Genomic DNA, 25,352 nt, shown 5'->3' with positions numbered 1-25,352 from the left:
TGTGGGCCATTTGAGAAAAGCAAATGGTCAATTCTGACACTTTTCAATCTTGGCTGCACATTCAGGCCTTATTACTGTCTGGAGAAGTCCTAGGACCACAGAACAGACTGAGGTGTTCAGTTGTATTATGATGGAAAAGGAGGTATCACAGATGAGATAGGATATATGAAAAGAAGAGCCAATCCAGAAATCAAAAACTTCCTTTTGAGAGGAGGTCTGGGGTGAAGGTCTAAGGTGGTTGTTGACAGGGCCCAGATGCTAAGAAGGCAGCAGAAGGGCAAGAACCTAAGCAAATCATTTCACATTCCTTAAATGTCAGGAGCAGGCAAGAGGGGTAAATTCAGGGCAAACCCAGGGCCTTTTTCATGCTAGGAACAGGCTTTACCACTGACCTACACACCTAGCCCCAAATTCTGGGCTTCTCATGATGGCTGGAGCATCTCCTGAAAAGATGTCTCAAGCAGATAACCTGATTAGGTTAAAAGATGGATTGGGATGAAAGAGGACCTTTTTGTTGCTGATGGAACTGCTTTTTCCTTGTGAACAAGTTTAGTGTTGAGAGGGAAGCTTGTAACCCAAGTCCTATATGCAGAAGGTCCTCTGATATGGAGACCTCCGTTCTTTTCAGGGCTTACTTGCTCTGATGGCCCTGGGAAGGATGAGCTGAGGCCCTGAAGAGATGGTGGGCTGTCCTTAACAGTGCATTTCTTGTCCTCTTTATTCTGATACCTGTTCCAGCTGGTATGTCCCAGTTGACTATGGCTGGGGGCCAGGCACCTGGGGAGTTATCTCATTGTCCTTAGGATGCTGGTCTTCAAAGCTTGAGAGAGCTGATGTCATCTCTCTTGTTTTGCAGATGAGAAAACAGACTTCTTGGGGTTAAGTGGCTCACATCAAGGTCATGGTGGTGGCATCAGAACTCAAGTCCAGGTTTCTGCCAATTTTGCAGCCAAACAGCCCTCTCCTGCTGGGAGCATTCACCTTCAGTTTGCTGTCCTTTTTAATTCATCTTGCAAACTGAAAATAGGACTAATTTTTCTAAAATACCCATTTATCTTGTCAGAATATATCCTTCACTGTTACAGAATATATCTATTGACATGCCTGACCCTTCTTACAATCTATCCTTATATTTTTCTTCCTCTTTAGCTTTAGTGCAACTGGGAGGGTGGAGGTGAGCAAGGTTCTCCCTCCTTCATTTGCCTAATATCTCTATCTCTTATCCTGCCTGGCTGACCTCATTCCAAATCCCATTCATCCTCTGACCTCTGTAACCTCATTCATCATTCCTACCACCCATTTTCGTTGTCTTGTGAGCCATCTGCTTGGGATCTGTGGTACAGTTATCTTACATACACTTGTTTTTCAGTGGATTTTCCAGTCTCCCCAAGACTAGTGGAATCTGGCAGCTCCCTGAGGGCAGGGCCAAGTGTCTGTTCCTGGATCTGATGCTACAGCCCCTCTAATGGAGGGCTCTGGGTGGAGACTTTGTGTCACCTTGGGGGTAGGTGCCTCTGCTTAGGAGGGAGCTTGAAATGGTGGAGGCTACACCTGGAGGTTCCTGGCGACAATAATGTCGTCTTAAGCTACACATGGCTTGGCTGGGAACGGAGGCATTGCTCTACTCTACAACTCAACATTACAAATAGGAAAATGAGCCACCCGGGGGCCCTCCCGGGACTTGGCCAGTTAGAGGCTCACAATGTCCGAATCTGTCAACCACTCTTTGTAAGCACCCTTTCTGTCCACCTGTAGCGTGAAGGGGAGACGCCCCAGCAGTTCTCGTCTTGGAGCGCGCAGTTTCCTTGCGGCTGCCTTCTGTCCCTCCATCTGTATTCGGAGTTTCCCTGAACTGCCTGGAACTCGCTTATCTGTGAGCTTTTTCTTTCTTTTTCCGGTCGTGCTTCTGAGAAACTCACTTTCTACAACTTTCTCCCGGTTTTTCCAGACCGTCCGAAAGCTCCGCTCCCGTCCCGCCGGGACTCCACCAGGTTCCCAGAGGGCCCGCGGCCAGCGCACACCGCCCCTCCCTGCGGCCCTCCTTCCCGGCTCCCGCGGCTCCCCGCCGGGCCGGCTCCGCTAATCTCCTCCCGGGAGGGGGCCGCGGGGGCAGGGCGGGCCGGCCGGAGGAGGGGCGCGCTGGGCCGGCCGGGGCGGGGCCCTGGGAACGGGCGCGGGCCGGCCTCGCCCCCAGGCCCCCGCGCCCCTCGGACCCGGGAGAGGGGCTGGCCCATTGCCAGCGTCGGAGGCCGGCCCCCTCCCCCGGCCCACCAGCAGCCAACCAGGCACTCCAGCGGGGCCCACGTGACCTGGAGTTCTAGACAAAGAAAATGTTCCCTCCCTCCCCCCCACCGCCCCCTCCCCCTCACTCTGGCCCCCTCCGCCCCCAGCCCCATCGCCCCCTTCCCCTCCCCCCAGACGGGCAGCTACTTACAGAGCTTCAGGGCCGGGGCTCACACCTGAGCCGGACCGCAGAGGGGCTGCACCTGGCCTTATGGGTAGGTTCCTGGACGGAGCCCTGGGGAGACTGGGGGCGGGGAGGCGGCAGGCCGGTGGGAGGATCCCCGCAGCCCTCTGTGTTTGAAGAGTCAAGTATGCCTCCCCGGCCCGCAGCTGCCGCGGCGTCCCCGGCCCGCTAGAGTTCTGGAGATGCTGACTTAGTGCCGTCCCGCCCACTCCAGTTCAGGAACCCCAAGGCCCCACTCTTCACCGGGCTCTAGTGGCACCTGGCGCCCTCAGGGGACAGGAAGATCACCCCGGGCAGTGGTAACTGCAGGCTGGGGGAGCAGGCGGCCTGGCCGAGGGCAGCTGTGACCAGGAGTCGGGTTGGAAGCAGCCTGGGCTGAGCTGCTGGCAGATGGTGCCTGGCGATTTCCCGTTGACCTCTGTGCCGGGTTGGGGGATCACATTGCCCTCAGGGACCTTCCAGTTGTGGCCTCTTGAGGGATAGTTTTCCCCCCTTGAAGTTCCTGGGAGCCACAGGGCAGGCTGCCAGAAGAAGGGGCGGGGATCAATACAACCCTGACGGGCTGTGGGGGCAGCCTGATGCCCTGTGACACAGGGATAGCCCGAGACCTCGTGGGCTGGGGAGTACAGGCGCTAAGACCTCTGACCTTTGGACTGGGAATTGCAGGAGGAGTTGAAGGCAGACAGCTGCCCTAGGAAATGGACCTGGGCCGGGAGGCTGTAGTCAGTGGAATTACCAGTGGCTTTCCCCAGGCTGGACAAACTCCTGGCCAAGTGATTTCCTTGAGTCAGGGGCAGTGGGGGATGGCGTAGTGTCCCTCTTTGGACCTTGCCCAGACTCTCGGCCTCCTCTCTGTGAGAGGAGCCTTCAGCCCAAAGTCGAGAGCCCCAAGTTAACCTTTCCCTCTCCTATTGTTCCCCTGGGGAGAAGGCCTGGGGTGGTGAAGGAGGACAGGAGGTTGCCCTGGGCTGACTATTCTAATGAGGCCCCTCCCCCACCGGCTGCTCCAGCCCTTCTTCCCCTTTCCTCTGGCCTCCTGCTGGTAACCCCCCTCCTCTGCAGCCTGGACCTAGTGGAGGCCCCCTTCCTCCTCTGCCAGCCTCTACCTTACTGGGCGCGTGTTCTCCTGCACCGAGTGGGTTGGGGATACGGAGCAGCTATCAGCAACAGCATCTGACAAGCTGGGGGAAGTTGTGGGGGAAGAAGAATTTTCAGGAACTGCTGTAGAGGGGGTGAGGATGGAGACAAAGGGGCTGTGGGGGAGTACTGAGGGTGGTGGCAGGCACGACTCCCTTCTAGACCTGGGAACCTGGTGGGGAGCTGGCATCCACTGGCTGCAGCTTACTGTGGATGTTAGAGGGGGTCCCTTCCCCTCCTGTCCTGCCACCTGCTTGCCTTATACTGGCTGAGGGGCCTCTCAGTCCTACAAACAGGGTCTTTGGGACTTCCCAGGCAAACTCTCAATCAAGGTCAGTCGTCCCTGCCTGAAGGTCAAGAAAACACAGTAGAGGGAGCAGAAGGTAGGGTGGGGGGAGGACAGGATGGTTATTTGGAGTAACTAGCTGGTGATTCCAGGAAAAGAAGTGGCTTTCCTAGAGATCTAGCCTGGGTACCTCTTCTTGGGGGAGGAGGTGATAGCTCATTGATTTGGAAGGAAGGGGAAGGAAGTTCCAGGTGAGGTTGAGGCCCAGGCCGGTGGGTTGAGCAATTACTCTGCATTCCTCCACCCCCGCCAGGCCACCTTGAGCTCATTTTCCCAGCTGTTTGTGGGCTGGGGGCAGAGGATACCTTATCTCATTTTAGAATTTGTTGAGTGAGAGAGAGCTATGACTAACATCATCCGTGTTTTAGGAGTCGCCACAAGAAAAAGATTTGATTTGTTGCCATGAGGCAAAAACTTGAAGATTGAACGAAATAAAGTGAACCTACCAGTCAGTGCACTAGATCTTTGACCTTAAAACAGAGGTTCTTAACTTGGGACCCTTGGATGAGGGGTTCATTGACAGGCTTTGGAAGAGTCCTTGGAATCCTTGATACGTGTGTACATCAAGATTCTTAAACAGGTGGCCAGAAACCCTGCAGTTCAAATGCCCTTTCAGGTTGGGGCAACTCTATAAAGAAGGGACTCTGGTCGTTCAGCTACTAAAGAGCTGCCAGGCTGAGGCAGGAATGGACTGTTCCGACTTCTGGTGTAGTTCTCTTATTCTCCAGCTTGCTTTCTGATTACTTGAAAACTTGAGGGTGGCTTTGCACTAGCAACTTCAGGCTCTTAGGGGAAAGCTGTGTTGAAAATGGAATTTCGACCGAGCAGCGCACGCCTCTAATCAACTGCTCCGGAGGCTGAGGCAGGGGATTGAGAGTTCAAAGCCAGCCTCAGCAAAAGCCAGGTGCTAAGCAACTCTGTCTCTAAGTAAAAGATAAAATAGAGCTTGGGATATGGCTCAGTGGTTGAGTGCCCGGTACTCCCTCTTAAAAGGAACTCAGTAGTAGAACATGTGCTTGGCATGTGCAAGGACCTACACACACACACACAGAGAAATGGGATTTTTTTTCCCTCTGAATCTAGTGTGCTGGAAAATGGTTGCAGAGTCTTGAAGTTTGAGTTCCGGGTGTGCTAGATTCAGTAGTGGGGGTGAGATTAAGTTGAATGGTTCTCAGAACTAAGTATCAAGGATTTCATTCTCCTTTATAGGGCTCCTGGAGCAGGTTTTGAGAAGGAATGGGCGTGTGGATCGTAGCCTCAAAGACGAGTGTGATACGGTGAAAGATTGGAGACTGTTCAATGGGAAAATAACTGGGGTTTGGATTATTAATTTGTTGGTGGGATGGCAGAGAATGCCTGATCTGTGTGCTCAGCAAATAATTGAATGAACAAATGTATTTACAGTTATGAAAGGTGCACATAGAAGGTAACAGCATACAGTACGTTAGCTGTGAAGTCTGAGCATGGGAGCAGGCAGGCTCTTGTGGAGCATTCTATAGACTTGGAGCAGATTTTGGGGGGAGATGTGCTCTATAAATAATCTGTAGGCATCACAGAACTATAACTGTGATGTGGAGACTAGGAAAAGAAGGGATGGTGGCCAAGGGAAATTGTGGAGAAAAAGATGAGAGATCCCCTTCTTGATTGGAAAGAAAGAAAGGAGAGACTGGAGCCAATATCTGTGCCTGAACAATGGTGCATAATTAATATTTGAATAGAATCATCCTTTCCAGATCAGAGGGTGGGCAACTAATGAGCTGGCCAGGGCGAGGATTAGGCCATGGAGGGAGGTTTCCTGAGAGGCAGAAAAAAAGGCTGGAATGGAATCGAGTTATTTGAGTTCACCTCCCAACTTCAGCTGTTTCCATTTCCATGGTGAGCCAGTTGGGTTGATAAGGGAAGAGTTGTTCTCTCTGGCCCCTTACCTCCCGTCACTGTCTCCAGACCACAGACGGGAAGAGCCCCTCCAACTCACTTTGCTTTGCTAATTCCTGGAGGGGTCAAGGTGACTTGCTCTTTGTTTCCTCAGGCTGAGAAGAAAGCCAAGGTCATTGCAGTAATGAATGCTGTGGAAGAGAACCAGGGCTCCGGGGAGGCTCAGAAGGTGGAGGAGGCCAGTCCTCCTGCTGTGCAGCAGCCCACTGACCCAGCATCTCCTACTGTGGCCACCACACCCGAGCCCGTGGGGGCTGATGCTGGGGACAAGAATGCCACCAAATCAGCCGATGATGAGCCAGAGTATGAGGTGAGCGGCTTGCTACTACACCAGCCTAGTCCAGCTCTTTCCTGGGGCCTTCTCCTGCCAGCTCCTCCCATCCTGCTCTCCATCTCCCTCTGGCCTCTCACTCTCTACCTGTCCCTGGGCCTCGTCTTCATCTTTGCCCCGATTTTGCTGTCTCCCTCCTTTCATGTGGAGCTTTCTCCTGGCTGTCTTGCCCCCAGATGGCCAGGGCTAGGGTTGCCATGGGGGGATCAGGGTGGCAGGGCATCATGACTGCCTTGTAATTATTTCTGCTCCTTGGGGCTCCAGGACGGCCGGGGCTTTGGCATTGGGGAGCTGGTGTGGGGGAAACTGCGGGGCTTCTCCTGGTGGCCAGGCCGCATTGTGTCTTGGTGGATGACGGGCCGGAGCCGTGCAGCTGAAGGCACCCGCTGGGTCATGTGGTTCGGAGACGGCAAGTTCTCAGTGGTGAGTGTGGCGGTTGGCTGGAGTGTGTTGGGGGGTCGCAGACCCGGGGCCTGTAGTTGTAGCAGTTTATCTAGAATTGGGGTGGTGGAAGTAGGCTCTTTTTACCTGCATGTGGTGAATGGAAGAAACCCTGGAGATGACTAAATGGCACCCCTGGCTCAGATTGTGGGTGCTTCTGCCAGCCTGTTAGCTGCCAGGAGTCCCTTCGTAGGAATTTCTTTCCCGGCCTTCAGGTGGTCTTCCCGCTTTTGCTCATTTGTCATTAATTGTCAATACCTCAGGCCCTATAGGCCCAGACTGACTCTGGTACTCCCAGCCCTGATAATTTCGAGGCATTCGGAGGGAGCTTGGGAGTGGGAGAGGAACAAACGGTCTGCTCGTCCCCAGGTGTGTGTAGAGAAGCTGATGCCGCTGAGCTCGTTTTGCAGCGCCTTCCACCAGGCCACCTACAACAAGCAGCCCATGTACCGCAAAGCCATCTACGAAGTCCTCCAGGTGAGCGGTGCCTCCAGGGGCACAGAGGAGGGAGCTTAGCCAGCGGGGCCACCAGGAGGCCTGGAAGCTGCCGTGAAATTGGGCATTGCTTAAGACCCTTTGGCGGAACTTTTTTCCTTCTGAGCTTACTTACTCACCTCCTGCTTCTAGGCTCTGCCTCTTCAGATGGTCTCCCATCCCCACCCCTGCCCACCTTCACTGCTCTTGGAATCCGTCCTTGAGTAGGCCTCACCTGCCACCCAGCCTGTGCTGACCCATGCTCCCATATGTTGCCCTCCAGGTGGCCAGTAGCCGTGCCGGGAAGCTGTTCCCAGCCTGCCATGACAGTGACGAGAGTGACACTGCCAAGGCTGTGGAGGTGCAGAACAAGCAGATGATTGAATGGGCCCTCGGGGGGTTCCAGCCCTCTGGCCCGAAGGGCCTAGAGCCACCAGAAGGTAAATGGGTACTCAGCCCAGCCTTTTTGCACCCCTACCAGCCAGATTCCTGCCAGGGCTGGGAGAGCCATTGTTGGGGAGAGCTGTCAAGGTCCCACAGAGGGGCCCAGAGGAGTGGCCATGGCCTCCCTCGCCTGGATTCAGGGTTGTGTTGGAAATTGAGAATAACCTGCTCTGTACTGGCTTGCCTGACCCTAAGAATTGGGAGGTAGGAATCAGTTGAGGACCAGGCTACACCCCACGTAGGTGGCATGGCAAGGGAGTTGGGGTTCCACGTCAGCCTATAACTGACCTGGTCACCTGCCTTCCTGGTGCAGAAGAGAAAAATCCCTACAAGGAAGTTTACACAGACATGTGGGTTGAACCCGAGGCAGCTGCCTATGCACCACCCCCACCAGCCAAAAAACCACGAAAGAGCACAACAGAGAAGCCCAAGGTCAAGGAGATTATTGATGAACGCACAAGAGGTGGGTGGCCTCCCTCAGGAGGGTGGTCTGCCATGGGGCAGTCATAGCCTGGGTGGCCTCTTCTTATGCAGCCTTCTCTCCCCTCTGCAGAGCGGCTGGTGTATGAGGTGCGGCAGAAGTGCCGGAACATTGAGGGTGAGTCTGTCTCTTGGGGTCAGGGTACTCCTTGCACAGGCAGGAGACTCTGGCTGATTGTGTAGCATGGGCACACAGTGGCACTGGCACAGGTTTTTGGAAAGGTTGGAATACCATGGGTCCCATGACATCAGCACTCAGTGTGGAGGCCTGTCTGCTTGTCCTGCCACCGCCAGCCTGCTTCACATGCCATCTGTCATCCTAGTTCCATGAATTTGCTTTCCTGTCAATGGCATGGTCTGGCTTTTGGGGTTTGTGATACCCTAGTGAGTCAGAAGTGTGGCCTTGGTGGATTTGATTGAATGTGGTCTAAGGATGACCTCTTGGCCTTTAATCCTTCCCTGCGTGTCATCCCAATCCATCTCCTTGCCATAATGATAGTGACCTTGATGGTAGCCCTGGAAGGACTGGGGACAGGGACCAGGCTGCCCCTGGAATAATTCCAGAACAATCAAGCCAGGAAAGGAACCTCTTCTCACGAGTGGGTTTTCCTCCACATTACCCTGGCATTGCTGCTCTATAGGGTGGGGGCTTCTGGCTTCTTTCTGCCTGCCTTTTTGGCTACTGCCCTGGTACCCCTTTTTGTGGAATGTCTCTTAAGCTGGGTCTTGCTCTGGTGAGGGGCTTTGGAGTTGCTCACAAAACATATGCTGCTTTGCAGATATTTGCATCTCTTGTGGGAGCCTCAATGTCACCCTGGAGCATCCTCTGTTCATTGGTGGAATGTGCCAGAACTGCAAGGTAGGAGAGCCTGCCTGCCTTTCTGGCTCTTGGGGGCTAGCATCTAGTGGGGGGGTGTGCTGTAGACTCTGGGTGATTCCAGGAACAGAGAGAGTCCTGAGTGAAGGGACTCTTGGGCTCCAAGCTCTGGCTTGTTTCTGTCTTCAGAGATCCTCTCAAGCCCCATTCTAGGCCTGAGATGTGGGCATGACGGGGCCGGGGGGGGAGGGGGGACTTAAGTGGCAGTTACTAGTTTGAAGGGGTAGGCAGCAGAGGGGTGGGGTCAAGCAGGCTGTCCCGGTGGGTTGCTATGTCCTTAGGAGCCCTGGGAGGAAAGCTGTAGGATAGAGCAGGGTGGTGGGCAGCCTTCTTTTGCCCCCGGCCTTGCGCTTGGGCCTTCTGTGGTATGTGGGGAGACGAGGCTTCCCATTCCTAGTTCTGGGATTCAGGCCTGACCCTGGGTGGCAGGGTTCTGTCTCTAGGGCTGAGTCAAGGCTCCAAGAGGCCAGGTTCATGGCCTGCCTTGACCCTGGCTGTGCTGGGCCGTACCACGGTGGTCTCTGACCCTCTGCATTGCTTCCTAGAACTGCTTCCTGGAGTGTGCGTACCAGTATGACGATGATGGTTATCAGTCCTATTGCACCATCTGCTGTGGGGGCCGTGAGGTGCTCATGTGTGGGAACAACAACTGCTGTAGGTGAGGCTCCCCACTTCAGACATACAGGGTCCTCCCTCCTTGCCTGGGACCTGAGCTGTCCTGCTGTGCTCCAACAGCCACGCTCTGGACTATGTGTGTCCATTCCAGGTCGCATACTATGGTCTCCTGGGCTGGGACCGAGAGGCCCCACCTGCTCACTGGGTTTCCTTTCAGGTGTTTTTGTGTGGAGTGCGTGGATCTCTTGGTGGGGCCGGGGGCTGCCCAAGCAGCCATTAAGGAAGACCCCTGGAACTGCTACATGTGCGGGCACAAGGGCACTTATGGGCTGCTGCGGCGGCGGGACGACTGGCCCTCACGGCTTCAGATGTTCTTCGCCAATAACCACGACCAGGAATTTGTGAGTGCTGGACCTAAAATGTGGTCTCAAATGCTCTTAGCTGACCCAGGCAGAGCACTTCAGTGGGTAGCAGGGCCCCTGGACAGTGAGCAGAAGTGGTCAAGCGACGCATAGGGTGTTCAGACCTATAAGACCTAATGCATTAATCATCAGCTGGGAAGGCCAGCCCAGGGTTGGGGGTCTGTGGGATGGTTGTGGGTATAGACCTGACCACCAAATTCACTGCTTAGGATCCTCCGAAGGTTTACCCACCTGTCCCAGCCGAGAAAAGGAAGCCCATCCGGGTGCTGTCTCTCTTTGATGGAATTGCTACAGGTGAGTGGCATAGGTTCCAAAAGGTGCTGGCTTCTTTGTCCTTTGACCGGAGAGACATAAAGTGTGTTGACATTAGAGCTATGAAAATGTTATCCTAGCCGGGCATGGCGCATACCTGTAATCCCAGCGACTCGGGAGGCTAAGGCAGGAGAACTGCGAGTTCAGCAATGGAGGCACTAAGCCAACTCAATGAGACCCTGTTGCTAAATAAAATACAAAAAGGGCTGGGGATGTGGCCCAGTGGTTGAGTGCCCCGAGTTCAATCCCCAGTACAAAAAAAAAAAAAAAAAAGATTATAAAATGTCATCCTACACTAGCCGGTCGCAGTGGCACATACCTGTAAGCCCAGCTGCTGGGAGGCTGAGGCAAGAGAGTCAGCAGTTAAGGCCAGCTTGTGCAACTTGGCAAGACCCTGTCTCAATTTTTTGAAAAAAGCGCTGGGGATGTAGCCCAATGCTACCTCATGGTTCAATCCCCAGTACTGCAGAGAGAATTATCCTAAAGAGAAAACTTTGATTTAGCCAAAACTAAAAAGTAAAATAAGACAAACCAACCTGCCCAGTGGTGCTTCCCCTAAGGAAAGAGATCCTGCAGTGGAGTAAGGAGTGACTGCTATAACAAAAGAGTCAATTCCAGCGACTCAAGAGGCTGAGACGGGAGGATCCCAAGTTCAAGGCCAATCTTAGCAACTTAGTGAGACCCTGTCTCAAAATAAAAAATAAAGGACTGGGGATGTAGCTCAGTGGTAAAAGTGCTCTTGGACTAAATCCCTAATACCAAAACAAAGAAATTAAATAAATAAAACAGGATAAACTAGGTGATTTACAGAAGACCATTTAAATTACCCATAATTCTTTAACATTTTGGTGTATGTCCTTTTAGAATTGCTTTTTTGTGCATGTGTATGTTTATGTAATCACGCCTCTCTAGTTACATTAAAATTGTCAACGCGTGCTGTTTTATAGCTTGGCTTGTCATTTCTTATAACTCCTTTTCACGTAAGCCGATGTAGAGCTATATTCGTTAGTGCTATGTAGGATTTCCTCAAATGAAAGCACTGTAATTTTGATTCAGGAGGCAGAGGTAGGAGTGATTACAAGTTCAAGGCTAGTCTCAGCAACTCAACCAGACCCTGTCTCATACAAGGACTGGGAATGTAGCTCAGTGATAAAGTGTCCTTGGATTCAATCCCCAGTGCAGGGAAAAAAATAAAATTATTGCAGTTTATTAACTAATCCCCATTAAGTTATTTCCTGTTTTTTTTTTTCCATTATTATAAGCAGTGCTGTGACAAACTTCCTTATAAATATATTCTTTGGGGCTGGGGATGTGGCTCAAGCGGTAGCACGCTCGCCTGGCATGCGTGCAGCCCGGGTTCGATCCTCAGCACCACATACAAAGATGTTGTGTCCACCGAAAACTAAAAATAAATAAATAAATATTTTTTTAAAAAAAACTAAATAAATATATTCTTTGTTTTTTGGTACCAGAGATTGAACCCAGGGGCATTTAGCCACTAAGCCATATCTCCAGTCCTTTTTGAGACAGACTGATTCCTGAGTCTGGCTTTGAACTCGTGATTTCCTGCCTCAATCTTCTGAGTTGCTGGGGTGATAGACCTGTACCACTGCGCCCAGCTTCATATATCTTTATACACTTAAGCCATAATCTTCTTAGGAGAAATTCTTAGGGAATGCTGGGTCTTGGTCAGGCGACATCATCATCATCATTTTTATGCAGCTCTTGATGCCCACCAAAAACTCTCCTAAAAGGTTGACATATATACAGACACCCCTACCCTCTCCCCAGGCTGAGGGTCTCTCTGTTGCTAGGCTTGGGATGCAACTCAGTGCTAGAGAGCTTGCTTTGCATACACAAGGCCCTGGGTCAACCCTTAGAATTTGTGTCTAAATGTGATTGAAGGGTGGTACAGGTGGTCTAAGCGTGAGGGCCTTGGCCAAAGGGTGAGGTGGGAGTGACATCCCACCCAGATGTTTGTCTTCTGTTCTCAGCTCACTGCTGATATCCTACAAATCTAGAGAAATTCACATGCAATTTGAGTTTCCCAGGCTAGACCCTCGGGATTTTCCAGAATTATGTCACAACCAAGAAGCTATAAAAGCTCCTTGGAGAGACCTGTCGGAAGCAGTAGAAATGGTGTCACTGTCCTCCATTTCTCCTGAAGCTCTTGGGTCTATTCTTATTGTTTCCTCATCTCAGCATTGACAGAGGGATTGTTGTCAGAAAATTAGCTCAGGAAGACGTACAGCATGTGAACCCTTTTACTTGGCTTGGACATTTGCAGTCCAAGAGAGGGACTGAATTAGAAAAATACTCTAATGAGATTGAAGGATAGAAAGTGCTAGGGTATGCCAGATGAGGGGCAGGTGATTCCAGGGGACTGTTGATGAGATGGGGCATTAGAGGATTTCCTCAAATGAAAGTACTGTAATTTTGACTCAGGAGGTAGAGTCAAAAAACCTCTGTAGACCAGGTGGCCTCCTGTTAAGTCTTGAAGGGTAGGATAGAATTTCAGGTGGAGATGATACGGGGTGAGGAGGGACAAAGATCTAAATATAGAAACTATTAGAAGGCCACCAAAAACTAAATGGTTCTCCAAAGATCCCCAAACCAACTACTGTCTGACCACCTTCCTAGTAGGCCAAACTAGGTATAATATAGAACCAGCATGCCCTTGGTTGAGAAAGGATTTCAGACAGGTGCATAGGTAGGGCAGAGATGGGCCTGCAGCTGACCCCTTTTGTCTGGCTGGCACAGGGCTCCTGGTGCTGAAGGACTTGGGCATCCAGGTGGACCGCTACATAGCTTCGGAGGTGTGTGAGGACTCCATCACAGTGGGCATGGTGCGACATCAGGGGAAGATCATGTACGTCGGCGACGTCCGCAGTGTCACACAGAAGCATGTACGTCAGTGCTGTGGGTCTTCTTTGCCCCTGCACATTCAGCTCCTGGAGGCAGCCCCCGTTCTCCCTTTTCCTTCTCTTCATCTGCTGTTTCCCTTTCACCCTTCCCCCAGCCTCCTTATCTTCCAGTTTTGTCTTTGACTTGCAAAGGAAATAGGCAAATTGAAAATGGGAACTTGGGGCTGAAGGTGTAGCTCAGTGGTGCACCCCTTGCTGGCATGCAAGAGGCCCTGGCTTCTATCCCTAGCACCAAGCAGGTGTAGGAATGGAATTTGGAAGCTTATTTTGGGGCTCAGTTGCTCTCTGGGTTGATTTCTTGGCCCTTTATGGTAAAGCACTTCAAATTGAAGAGGAGGGTTCCCATCTTCTGAGTACTTTGGGCAGATAGCTTTACCAGCTTCCACTTCCAGGAGAGCTCGGCAGGATCTTGGCGTAAGATCCTCTGTTCTGCCAGTTTTCTGGGTCTACCTCAGGAATCCTCTGGAGGGCACTCATATGGCACAGACACCCTGCCCAGCTTCCTGGGGCTCCTGCCCACTCAGGGGCTGCTTCACTTGCTTGGCACAGCCTGCTCTGCTAGCCTCAGGGATGGTCCCAGTTTGGTCTGCTTACCCAGAGATCCTCTATGACTGCTGTATCCACAGATTGTTCCTCTGCCTCTGTCCCTGGGCAGCAGACCCATCATGTTGCCTTTGTCTTCCCAGATCCAGGAGTGGGGCCCATTCGATCTGGTGATTGGGGGCAGTCCCTGCAATGATCTCTCAATCGTCAACCCTGCCCGCAAGGGACTCTACGGTAGGTGTTGTCCTCACCCCGCTACCTTTTGAGCTGGTGCTTTCGCACTTAGATTTCCTCGTTAGATATTTCTACCCTGGGACAGTTCCTCCCAATGACCCTGTCTTCCCTTGCCCTCCCCATGCCCAAGCCATACCACTGTCTGATGCAGACAGCTTCAGCTGATGGCTTTCTCTTCCGACCTCTCAGAGGGCACTGGCCGGCTCTTCTTTGAGTTCTACCGCCTCCTGCATGATGCGCGGCCCAAGGAGGGAGATGACCGCCCCTTCTTCTGGCTCTTTGAGAATGTGGTGGCCATGGGCGTTAGTGACAAGAGGGACATCTCGCGATTTCTCGAGGTATAGCCAGCAACCTTGGTTTGGCCAGCTCACTAATGGCTTCTACCTTGGACTGCTGCTTCATCCCTGTCTCATCTGCATTGTGGAGCTGGGGACTGGTGACTTCACTTTGCAAGGGGCCTGTTTGGGAAGCTCTGGGCTTCCCAAGTAGAAAGGGAGGCTCCCCACCCCCACCTTGTGTGAAGGAGTGTGTACGCTTGCTCTAGAAGGTGGTAGCGTGAACATGGACCTCTTGTTGAAGGACCTATCTCTAAATTTGGTGAGGTAGCAGACTCCTGGGGTTAGGGATTCTGTGTGATGCTAACACTTAAGAGACCTTCGAGATGCACATGTAATTTTCTGTGACCGAAATGGCTTGTCCTTATTCCCTGGCACCATGATGGGTGCTTTATGGCACCTGGGAAAGAAAAACATGGCTTACTCTTTATTTCCTATGATGTGAGTCCCAGTTAAGCTCTGAGCCAAGCATGAGCCACACACAGGATTTCCATAGCCAGACGCATCTTGTGGTTGGGTTCTCTGGGAGCTTGAGTCCACATTCCCAAATCTTGGGCCAGTAACACCTCCAACTGCTCTTGCCACTTTAAATGTGAGCGGGCATCTGCTTGGCTTATCAAGTGGACACAGTGAACACATCCACGCTCATTGGAGCTTGCTCTCTTTGCCTCTGGGTGGTCAGGAGCGGCCTTGTCCAATACCTGCCATGGGTGGCCATTTACATTGACATGAGAATTCTCAGTTCTCCCATAACAGTGGCCTCATTTCAAGTACAAAGTGAACATCTGTAGCTAGTAGACCAGTGACTACGGCAGTGAATAATGCAGATAGAGGGTAATTCCCATCCTTGCAGAAAGTTCAGGCGGACAGTGCCAGCCTGGAATAATCCAGCAAAAGCATATGGACTGTGACTAGGTTTAATTCCAGCTTTTCCTAGGGGCTTCAGGCTATTCCAGTGTGTGGCCTCCTCAGAGAGTCATAAGAACCTTTGAGGCCTTAAGGCTCTCAACCAGCAAAATTACCCAGAGCTATTTAATTTTCCTCCTTTGCTCATCTTTAAACTATCTCCTATTTTGTAGTCCAACCCTGTGATGATTGATGCCAAAGAAGTGTCAGCCGCACATAGGGCCCGCTACTTCTGGGGTAACCTTCCCGGTATGAACAGGTTGGTGAGCGCTCCTGGACCCAGGGGGCTGTGGGAGGGTGTCTGCAAGGTGAGGTTAGTGAGGGTCCTTCCTAGGCCAGCCTTCTCTGCTGAATGCCTGTTGTTTTGCCATGTTCTTTATTCCTTGAGCAAAAAAAGGAAATCTGGATATAGAAAATACTTGCCTTGAGAAACTAGCAGCCAGGCATGGTGGTACATACCTGTAATCTCAGTGACTTAGGAGGCTGAGGTGGGAGGGTCACAAGTTCAAGGCCAACCTCAGCAACTAACGAGACCCTGTCTCAAAATAAAAAATAAAAGGGTTGGGGGTTGTGGCTCAGTGGTAGAGTGCCCCTTGATTCAATCCCTAGTAACAGACAAATAAACAAAACCTAAAAAGTCCCAGAAAAAAGCCAGCAACCAGTGGTCCAAGACCTTTAAAGGTACATTTTTAATACAAAAAGAGTCCTGTGCTGCAGAGTGTAGTTGGTTTGCCCTCATCTATGGTGTAGAGCCAGCTGTCCCTTAGGTCCTGAGGAAAAGCCACGGACAATGGGGTGGACGTGGAGGGGAGAGGGGATCTGGAGCAGCACCCTTCCCGTTTGAGGATTCTGTGTTCCTTGTACTTGGTTGGCTGCAGGCCCCTTATTGGAAGAATTTTCTACTCTTGCTCCCAGATGAGAGGAAATTTAATTTCTTCAGGTGTCAAGGTTGCATTATAGGAAGGCCTTGGAGAAGCAAGGAACTGTTCCAGCGTTAGTAGTTGAAAAGCCAAACCATGACCACCTGCTCTCAAGGCCCAGTCTAGGGGGATATGTTGTCCAGAATGTTTGAGTCAGGGATTTTAAATCTATAAATAAAAAATATCATTTAGCTTGGCTTTAGTCATCTAAGGTCCTTTCTTCGCCATTCTTGTGAAGTTGTAGGGCCTTTCCTATTTCATACCAGTTTTGCAAAGCTGCTATCTTTTGCAAGGGTTTGCTGAGGAGGAGATGGGTGAGGAGGCAGCTTACCTGAAACTGCCCCTGCAGGGCCCCCAGGATATGTGTGTGTGTTGGAAAAGTGTGGATTTAAATGGTCCAGTGTTTCTCTATTTTTTTCCCCCCTTGTCCTGAAGATTGAGCCCAGGGGTACTCTACCACTGAGCCACCTCCAGCCCTTTTTATATTTTTATTTTGAGATGGGATCTTGCTAAATTGCCAAGCCTGTCCCAGAATTTGTGATCCCCCTGCCTTGAGCTCCTGATATCCCTGGAATTACAGGTGTGTGACACCACACCCGGCTTCTGGTCCATTGTTTCTCTAGAACCACTCATTATCTCCTAGCTGACCTTAGTTCTATGGGATTATTTGCACCTGCTTCTTCCAACTATAAAATACAGAACTCTTGAGGTGTTCTGGAAGGAGCAAAGGCATCATGGATGGTACATCCCTAACAGAGGCATCTGGTTTGACCTCAAGCCCCCTGTTTCCCTACTTAGATTCTGTAGTACTCTGGGAAACCTTCGTGAACTACTCAGAAAATAATCAGAAAAGGACAGCACTAAAGGTGATCTTTAGTCATTAACCTACCTGCTGAGAAGTGACATATTCAGTGTCAGAGTATTTTAGTTTTTCAAGGCCTGTGTAGAACCTGAAGTCTTTGGTGCATACCTGTAATCTCAGAAACTAGAGTCCTAGGCTGAGGCAGGAGGATTGCAGGTATGAAGCCAGACCTGGCAATTTAGCAAGACCCTATCTCAAATTGAAAAAATAAGAAAGATAAAATGGTTGGGTGCAGCAGCGCATACCCTTGATATGATCCCAGTGACTGAGAAGGTGGAGGCAGGGGCATTATAAGTTCAATGCTAACCTCAGCAATTTAGCAAGACCCTCATCAACTTAGATAAATAAAACAGGCTGGGTGCAGTGGCACATACCTATAATCCCAGAGACTTGGCAGACTGAGGCAGGAGGATCTCAAGTTTGAGGTCACTCGAGCAATTTAGCAAGACTAGACCTGGGAATGTGGCTCACTGGTAGGTAGAGTGCCCCTGGGTTCTACTCCCAGAACTGCAGTAAATAATAATGAAAAAATTAATTAGTTAAAACAGGACCAGAGACATAGCTCAATGGTAAAGTACCACTGGAATCAATTTCCAATACAAAAAAATAAACAAATAGGGTGTAGGCTTGTGGCCCAGTGGTAGAGCACAAGACCCTGGGTTCAATCCCCAGTGCCAGAAAAGGGGAGTAAGGGCAGGAGATGTGGTTCAGTGGTACAGCGCTTGCCTGGCATGGATGAAGCTCTGGGTCAGATACCCAGGACCACAAATAATAACAACACTAATTAATCTTTCACTGTACATTAAAGCGTACAGTCCAATGGATTTCATCTTATGTCCACACCCCATATAATCATCACCTCAAGTAAAATCAGAATATTCTGTCATCCCCAAAACCTGTGATAGAATTCTGAAAACTTGGCATATTTTAAAATAACCGATTAAAAAAAAAAAAAGGTGCTGCTGGGCATGGTGGCGCATGCCTGTCATCTCTCAGCTTGGGAGGCTGAGGCAGAAGGATCATGAGTTCAAAGCCAGCTTCAGCAAAAGCGAAGCCCTAAGCAACTCACTGAGACCCTAAATAAAATACAAAATAGAGCTGGGGATGTGGCTCAGTGGCCTAGTGCCCCTGAGTTCAATCCCCCTTTTGGCTAGGTATTATCTGTCTACTGTAAATTTGAGACCACTTTTGAATTTGCCTGTTGGATGAAGGCTCAGTTGATTTGTGTATGTGGATGGCCATTGTGTGTGGGGGGGGCGGGGTTGGGAAATTTGAAGAGGGTTACAGTGTGTGTGCACACATGATGAGGATGTGGGCTTTTTATCTGCCTTTTAGTCAGTTGCTGCTGGGGGTTAGCACCTTACTGGGGACCTTCCTGCTATTCTCCAGGTCTCTGATGTCACATGCTCTCTTCTGCCCCCTAGGCCATTGGCATCCACTGTGAATGATAAGCTGGAGCTGCAGGAGTGTCTGGAACATGGCAGAATAGCCAAGGTCAGCCCCCACCCAGGCTCTCCACTGTGCTCCAGGGAGAGGGGCAGGGGTGGGTGGGACAGTGGCAGGGCTGTCTCCTTCCCTCTGCCTGCCCCTCAGGGCACAGCCAGTGTGAAGATGGTGCAGGGTCACATAGCCTGTCAGCTGGGGACAGCCCAAATCTACTGACCTTTAGCCCTTCATCCCTAGAGAGTACCTCCCACCTTCTCTTGGGAGTGACACACTAAGGATCTTTACAAGATTCTGGGACCTGCTGTGTTCTTTTAAAAAATTGTATTTAGTTGAAACCTACTACAAGAGCCTTCACAGCAGAGGGGTACATCCTATAATGTGGATTTCTCTGGAAAGTCTTGTATGAGTGGGTGAGGTTCCAGTGCCAGCAGCTTCCAACACTTAGGACTGTTGACACCCAGAGCCTAGCTAGATTGGACCCAGGGTGGCCAGGTGACATCAAGGTGGAAAGAGAAGAAGGGCCATGGGGATGGGGAGGTTCTTCCCTGCAAACCCAGATCCTCCAGAGCCAGCCAGGACCCAGGCTCACCTTCCTAGCTAGTGTTTGGTGCGGGGGATGTGTGCTTATTCCTCTTTTCTCTCCATCTTCTAGTTCAGCAAAGTGAGGACCATTACTACTAGGTCAAACTCCATAAAACAGGGCAAAGACCAGCATTTCCCCGTCTTCATGAATGAGAAAGAGGACATCCTATGGTGCACTGAAATGGAAAGGTACTGTGTTGGCCTTTGAGTGAGGCATCCTGACTGCTGTGCTTGAGGGAAGGGTCTTCACTTTTCCTACCAGGCTAGTGTTTCCCACAGATTCAGTGTGAGGGAGGGCCTTGCTGGGCATTTCCAATATAGCACGACCCTGGGGAGGGAGGGAGTGACTGGCTGGTCACAACTCAGGAGGGGTCTAGGAATCAGCTCCTAATGCCTGGGCTCCCAGAGAGCCTGCTGCACCCTCCAGAAATGCTGCAACCCTGGAGGCTTCCTTAACTTATACTGTGGGTAAATCAGCACAGCATCTGGGACCTTGTGGGCTGCACAGCCTCTGTACCTGGTTGGGTGAAAACTGGGATCAAGGCAAGGGGCTGAATCAGTTCCTCATTCTCTGGGTATAACTAGAATTTAGCCAGGCAGAGAGAACATTTTCACAAACAGGAAATCCTTGAACTTGTGAAGTCAGGCAAGAGTTCAGCTCCTTTTGGAACTCCTGTCTCTTTCAGGGGAGAATCAAGAAGTGGAGTGTGTTACATTCAGACTTGTGCTGTGTCTACCCTGTACCTAGATCTCATGTGCAGGGGAACTACATAGTGTGTCTAGGAGGCATTTGGGGGGTGCTCTTTGAAAGACTTGTTTTTTGGGGGGCGGTCTGGGGATGGAAGCCAGGGCTTTGCGCGTGCCAGGGCAGTGTTCTACTGCTGAGCTACACCCCTGGCACCCTGGCTTTGTTTCTGCTGTGTAAAGCTCACAGCAGGGACGACAGTAACTACTTGACTAGCACAATGCGAGGCACACAGTTGGTGACCCATCCAAATGTTGGAATTGGTTACAGAGAACAAAGGAGTCAGCAGAACAGGCACCATCAGGAGTGTTTGGGTGACACATCGACCCCTCCCAGGTGCTGTGGACAGCTTCTGGTCATGTGCTCCTGGCATGTGGTCAGATGGCTTTGGGGCAGCTTGATCGTGCCCCTGCTCACCCTGCCTTTTCTGCCTCCTCTTCCCCAGGGTTTTTGGCTTCCCTGTCCACTATACTGACGTCTCCAACATGAGCCGCTTGGCAAGGCAGAGACTGCTGGGCCGGTCGTGGAGCGTGCCAGTCATCCGCCACCTCTTCGCTCCGCTGAAGGAATATTTTGCTTGTGTGTAAGGGACATGGGGGCAAACTGAGGTAGTGACACAAAGTTAAACAAACAAACAAACAAAAAAAACACAAAACACAATAAAACACCAAGAACGTGAGGATGGAGAGAAGTATCAGCACCCAGAAGAGAAAAAGGAATTTAAAACAAAACCACAGAGGCGGAAATACCGGAGGGCTTTGCCTTGCGAAAAGGGTTGGACATCATCTCCTGATTTTTCAATGTTAATCTTCAGTCCTATTTAAAAAAAGAAAACACAAAAACAAACCAAGTCCCCTCCCCTCCCCCTTCTTTTTTTTTTTTTTTGTAAAACCTTTTGTTTTCTACTCTTTCCAGAGGGGTTTTGTTTGTTTGGGTTTTTGTTTCTTGCTGTGACTGAAACAAGAGGGTTATTACAGCAAAAATCAGTGACAAAAAAAAAAATAGTAACAATACCTTGCAGAGGAAAGGTGGAAGAGAGGGGAAAAAGGAAATAGAAATCTATATATTGGGTATATATATTTTTTTTAAATCTTTTTTTTGTTGTTGTCTCTAGCCTGGTCAGATAGGAGCACAAGCGGGGACAGAAAGAGACACTCAGGTGGCAGAATTCTCTCCCAGCCCCTGAGCTGTCTTACCAGCACCATTCCTGGTCATGCAGACAGAACCCAGCTAGCAGCAGGGAGACCGAACACCACATAAGATACTTTTCTACAGTATTTCAGGTGCCTACACACAGGAAACCTTGAAGAATACCAGTTTCTAGAAGCCGCTGTTACCTCTTGTTTACAGTTTATATATATATGATAGATATGAGATATATATATAAAAGGTACTGTTAACTACTGTACAACCTGACTTCATAATGGTGCTTTAAAACAGCGAGATGAGTAAAAACATCAGCTTCCACCTGGCCTTATGTGCAAAGGGTTTTAAACAAGGATGGAGAAAGGGATTCAGCTCGAAGATGGCGCTTTGTCTGGTGGGGTTTCCCCTTGATTTTAACAAGATGAAGGAGGAGAACTGGTGTGTCGTTTTCCCACTTCTCCCTGCCAAAATGGGGGTCAGCTGAGGTGGTTGGGATCCTGGGAGGCTGAGCATGGAGTCCATCCAGACTCAGGCAATAACTTGAATTTTTTCTAAAAAGACTCCCTTAGCAAGATGGCAGGGTAAGGAGTCTTCCTTCCTGATTGCTCATGTTAGTGGAGTTGAGGGCTCCTTGTGGGATCAGAAATAGTCCAGAGTGTGGGAGATTGACAGTTAAAAACCCCACCTGGAGCAAATAAAAAAACATACAAAACGTACTGGTGCTTTCCTGTCTAAGTCGCCTTTTGTGTGTTCTTTTATGAGGCCCTCACCATCCTCCCCTCTGTGCACAAGGCGGCTCTGGGCCCCTGGAATGTGATGTTTTTGGTCATCTCCAAAGGCTGCAGTTTTATACTGGGAGGCTGATGACACCTTTTATTATAATTATTCTTATGGTTCTGGTTATAATTATGTTGTTTTAAGATTTTCTTTTAAGGAAACAAAACCCAACACCCTTTAGGTTTCAAACCAAGGTGCGGGAGCAGGGTGCTTCTAAGTTAGCGGTGGCTCTGGTGCCCTGGCTCCCTTCCCCCTGGGCCAGGTGGGCCACTGGGCAGTGCGGTGACAAGCTGGACGGCCAGGGAGTCCCCCAGGCCTGCCCTCCGGGCTGGTCGCTCTTGCTCTTCTCTTCTACTTCCCCTCCTCTGAGTCAGGTGTGTCAGGGCTGGGGGAGGCCTGCGGTCTCTCTCCTGTGTGTGTGCTTGGAGTGGTGTGCGTTTCTTTTCTAGTGTTTGGTCTGATGATAGCTGTGCTCTTGCCTCAAGTCAGCAGCGCCTGGGGCCCCACGTGCTCGCACTTTGTTCTGCTTCCTAGGGGCAACTGGCCTGGCCTGGCCTGGCCTGGCGTTGGCGGTGGGAAGGGATGGCGTTGCTGGCTCCAGGGTGAGGGCCCAACGGGCAGAGCTTGCCTGGATGGATGGGGTGTAGATATGTGGCATATAGAGATATATATTTTATAATGGGAGGGGGGGCGGCACCTCCTGGGACCGGCAGAGCTGGGAGGTGTGCCGTCAAGCACATGGTCCCAAGTCCGCATCCCTAGAAAAGATGGGGCCTATGGTGATAGGCGCTATATAAATACATAGATAGGGTCATGTATAAGAAATATTATGTAGTGGGGAGTGGGGGGAAACGGGCTCGGTGTGCTGAGCCCGGGTCCCTACTGCAGGCATAAACCCCACACCAATCAGTCTCACATGCACAGGAACCTACTTCTATTTGGATGCATAGCGAGTCACTCACCAGGGAGCTCCCATTACTCTTCTCCCCAGGATTCAGGACTTTGTGGAGTCAGCCCGAGCAGCTCTTTACCTCTGTTGCCCTGATTGCAGGTAGACTGTCGATCCCAGAAGTTGCTAGGTGCTGAAGGTAGGAAGAGGAGGTGGTTTGATCAGAGAAGGTGCTTCCTCTAGCAGGTCGTGTTCTATCCCTTTTGCCCCTGGTGATGTCAAAGATTCTTCTGTTAGCAACCTGTGATACTGACCTGCAACTCTAGGCACCAGTCAAGTCAGCCCTCTACTCCCCCTACCTATTCTCCCCAAACAAAATCAAATTGACATCTCTGTCTGTCTTGGCCACAGGGCTTCCATTGGGAAAAAAGTAATAATGGTGGGACAGTGAACTTTGCCTTTTCAATAAAGCAAATTAGTAATTAGTGACAACTACACGAAGGCTTTGAACCCCTTGCTCATTGCTCAGGCGTAAAGCTCACAGCTGTGGCCGCTCGCTCCTTGCTGGGGCAGGTAGTCCTGGCCCCAGTCTACTCAGTTCCTTGGTAGATGGATTTCATAAGATCACACCCAGTTGCTCCCTGCCACTTCCCTGACATGGCAGGTGGTGACTGGAGCAGCTAGGAGAGGGGGAGGCCTGCCCTTGCCCCAGCAGAGTCCCTCCTTGCTTCTGCAGGGCTCCCTCCTGGCCTGGAGTCTACCAGCACTGCTCCAGAGGGCTGAGGGGAGGAGGGCTGCCTCATGCAGTCCAAGGTGCTCCCTCCCCTGCTGGCCAACACCAAGGTCTTCCCAGATCTGCATCAGGACAGTCTCCTTCCAACACTGCTGGCTCTCCTGAGCCTCTGTCCACTGCTTATGTGAAGGAGTCAGCCTTTCCCAGTGGCCCCAGCTCCACCCTAGCTGGGGCTGGTGCTCCCCCAAAGGTTGGCATGGGGACTCAGGAAGAACCTGTGAATGTGGCAAGAGCCAGGGCCAGCACATGCTGGCCAGCTTGTTCTAAGAGAGTGCTGGGCACAGAGGCCTGTGGCTGACTACTTAGCACCTGTTTCTCCCACTCTAGTAACCTGCCAAGGCCCCCAAAATGAACATGGTGCCCCCATACAGGGACAGGAGTTAATCACCAGCTTTTCTTCCAGCCTTTCCTGTGGGCTTGGTCTTACAGTAGAATTTGGTAGGGTGAAGGGGACTTGGGGAATGTGCCAACTTGGTCCAAGTGGTGTTCCCTTCATTCACCTCCATCCCTGTGGGGGACTTCTGAGGACAGGTATTTGGTACCTTCCAAAGGGGCCTCAGCCGCGTGGGCCATGGGAGGGTTAGGTGTGGGGAGTGTTGAGCTTGCTGTAGAAGAAGCCAAAGGTGGGGGCAGTGGATCTGGAGAAACCAGAAGGGCCTGGGGAGAATCCCCAAGGGTGTTCCCTATGGGATTTCCTTTCCAAAGAGCAGGCCCATCTTCTTGAAACCAGGGTGCTAGGAGCCCGGGTGACAGCCTCCCTCCTGAGGGTGCCAAGTGGAGCATGGTGCCAAAGAGATCCATGGCCCTTGCATGGGGGGGGCAGCTGGGTGCTAGTGCCAGGGTCACAAGCCTTGGCCTCCCGCCTGAGGAGGCACTCAATCCCAGCAGATGGCTGCGAGCCTAAGGGCCTCAGGCTGGCTGGTGCTAACCCCTTTCCTGTGGGACGGACTGGAACAGTGGGCTAGCGGGGAGCCCGCAGGTGAGGATCTTGAAGTCTGCTCTCTGGCCTCAGAGCCTCTTTGCTGTTTGACATCCTATCAGAAAGAAACTTCCCCCAAAAACATCCAGGACCTCTTAGCCTTTGAAAGGCCTGGGCATGGTTGGCAGGTGGAGATGAAGGTTTTGGTGAGTGGCTGGGGTGTGGTCGGGAAAGGCAGACCCCAGCAGGAAGGCAGGCTGATGCTGGCTCCCCTCACCTGTTTGCTGGCCCCAGGCCACAGCTGCTCTGGGGGAGCCTCTGAGTGTTGCCATCTCTAGCACAAGGAAGTCCATAGGAGGAGCAAGGGAGTGTGGTTCAGCTGAGCCTGCTTGGAGACGTGCTAACAGGAAAACTGCAATCATTAGTGTTCATATTTTTTATTATGTAAGTCTATATCAGTAGGTCTTGAATTCCTCTTGCTGTTCTGCGTGGCGCAGAGTTGCTGTGACTAGTGTCTTTGGAGCTGTCATTTCATAGGAGCCCTGTGAGCTGTAGGCTGGGCCTGTGGGGCTTGCCTGGCGCCTCTCATGAAGAGGCTGCTGCTGCTGCTTGCTCTGGTCGGGGAACCCGAGAGATGTGATTCTGGAGAGCTGTTTCCAGGCAGGGCCACAGCTTGATCCTGGGAAGGGAACAATCTGCATTCATCTTTTTCTAGTCTGCGTGCTCCCAGTGCTTGTGACTAGAAAGTGATACTGAGTTGTCCCTCTTGGCAGGGAGCCGCTGCGCCTCCCACTCCCCCCAGCACGGGGAAGGGGTTACCGAGGGATGGCTGGAGTTGGAGTGGCCCTCTGGGGTAAACTACAGGTGGCCAGGCCTTGTGCTGGGGTCAGGAGGACTGGAGAGGAAAGGACATAGATGAACCCCATTGTTCTAGTGTAAGCTCTTGGATCTTTACGTTTTGGTAAAGAAGGGCTGGGGTCTTTGAGAAGTGAGGATCTCGCACCTTTGGGTTTCAGAGACCCTGCTAAGGTGGGCCTTTGATTGGGGACC

The 25,352-nt window shown here is 51.3% G+C and overlaps 1 protein-coding gene across 4 annotated transcripts in view; it reads left to right on the top strand.

Moving 5' to 3' along the window:
- The window catches only part of Dnmt3a (DNA methyltransferase 3 alpha), a 72,600-nt gene extending 51,972 nt beyond the window's left edge, over positions 1-20,628 (top strand). The window contains exons 1-19 of one of the 4 annotated variants that reach the window (XM_076833509.1): positions 2,481-2,498; positions 5,160-5,266; positions 5,980-6,195; positions 6,481-6,639; positions 7,027-7,134; positions 7,415-7,571; positions 7,889-8,038; positions 8,129-8,173; positions 8,835-8,914; positions 9,478-9,590; positions 9,765-9,948; positions 10,179-10,263; positions 13,042-13,187; positions 13,892-13,982; positions 14,172-14,320; positions 15,397-15,482; positions 18,430-18,499; positions 19,104-19,222; positions 20,224-20,628. In XM_076833509.1, the coding sequence (XP_076689624.1) occupies positions 2,495-2,498; positions 5,160-5,266; positions 5,980-6,195; positions 6,481-6,639; positions 7,027-7,134; positions 7,415-7,571; positions 7,889-8,038; positions 8,129-8,173; positions 8,835-8,914; positions 9,478-9,590; positions 9,765-9,948; positions 10,179-10,263; positions 13,042-13,187; positions 13,892-13,982; positions 14,172-14,320; positions 15,397-15,482; positions 18,430-18,499; positions 19,104-19,222; positions 20,224-20,365 (2,211 nt within the window). In that variant the 5' untranslated portion in view covers positions 2,481-2,494 and the 3' untranslated portion in view covers positions 20,366-20,628. Of the gene's footprint in view, positions 1-2,480; positions 2,499-5,159; positions 5,267-5,979; positions 6,196-6,480; positions 6,640-7,026; positions 7,135-7,414; positions 7,572-7,888; positions 8,039-8,128; positions 8,174-8,834; positions 8,915-9,477; positions 9,591-9,764; positions 9,949-10,178; positions 10,264-13,041; positions 13,188-13,891; positions 13,983-14,171; positions 14,321-15,396; positions 15,483-18,429; positions 18,500-19,103; positions 19,223-20,223 lie in introns of those variants that run through there. The other 3 variants (XM_076833511.1, XM_076833510.1, XM_076833508.1) reach the window with 3 other exon arrangements.
- Positions 20,629-25,352: the final 4,724 nt, after the last annotated feature.

The sequence above is a fragment of the Callospermophilus lateralis genome, chromosome 14, assembly GCF_048772815.1.
Source record: "Callospermophilus lateralis isolate mCalLat2 chromosome 14, mCalLat2.hap1, whole genome shotgun sequence".
Taxonomy (NCBI): domain Eukaryota; kingdom Metazoa; phylum Chordata; class Mammalia; order Rodentia; family Sciuridae; genus Callospermophilus; species Callospermophilus lateralis.
The sequence above is the reverse complement of the archived record's forward strand: the minus strand, read 5'-3'. Positions and strand labels throughout refer to the sequence as shown.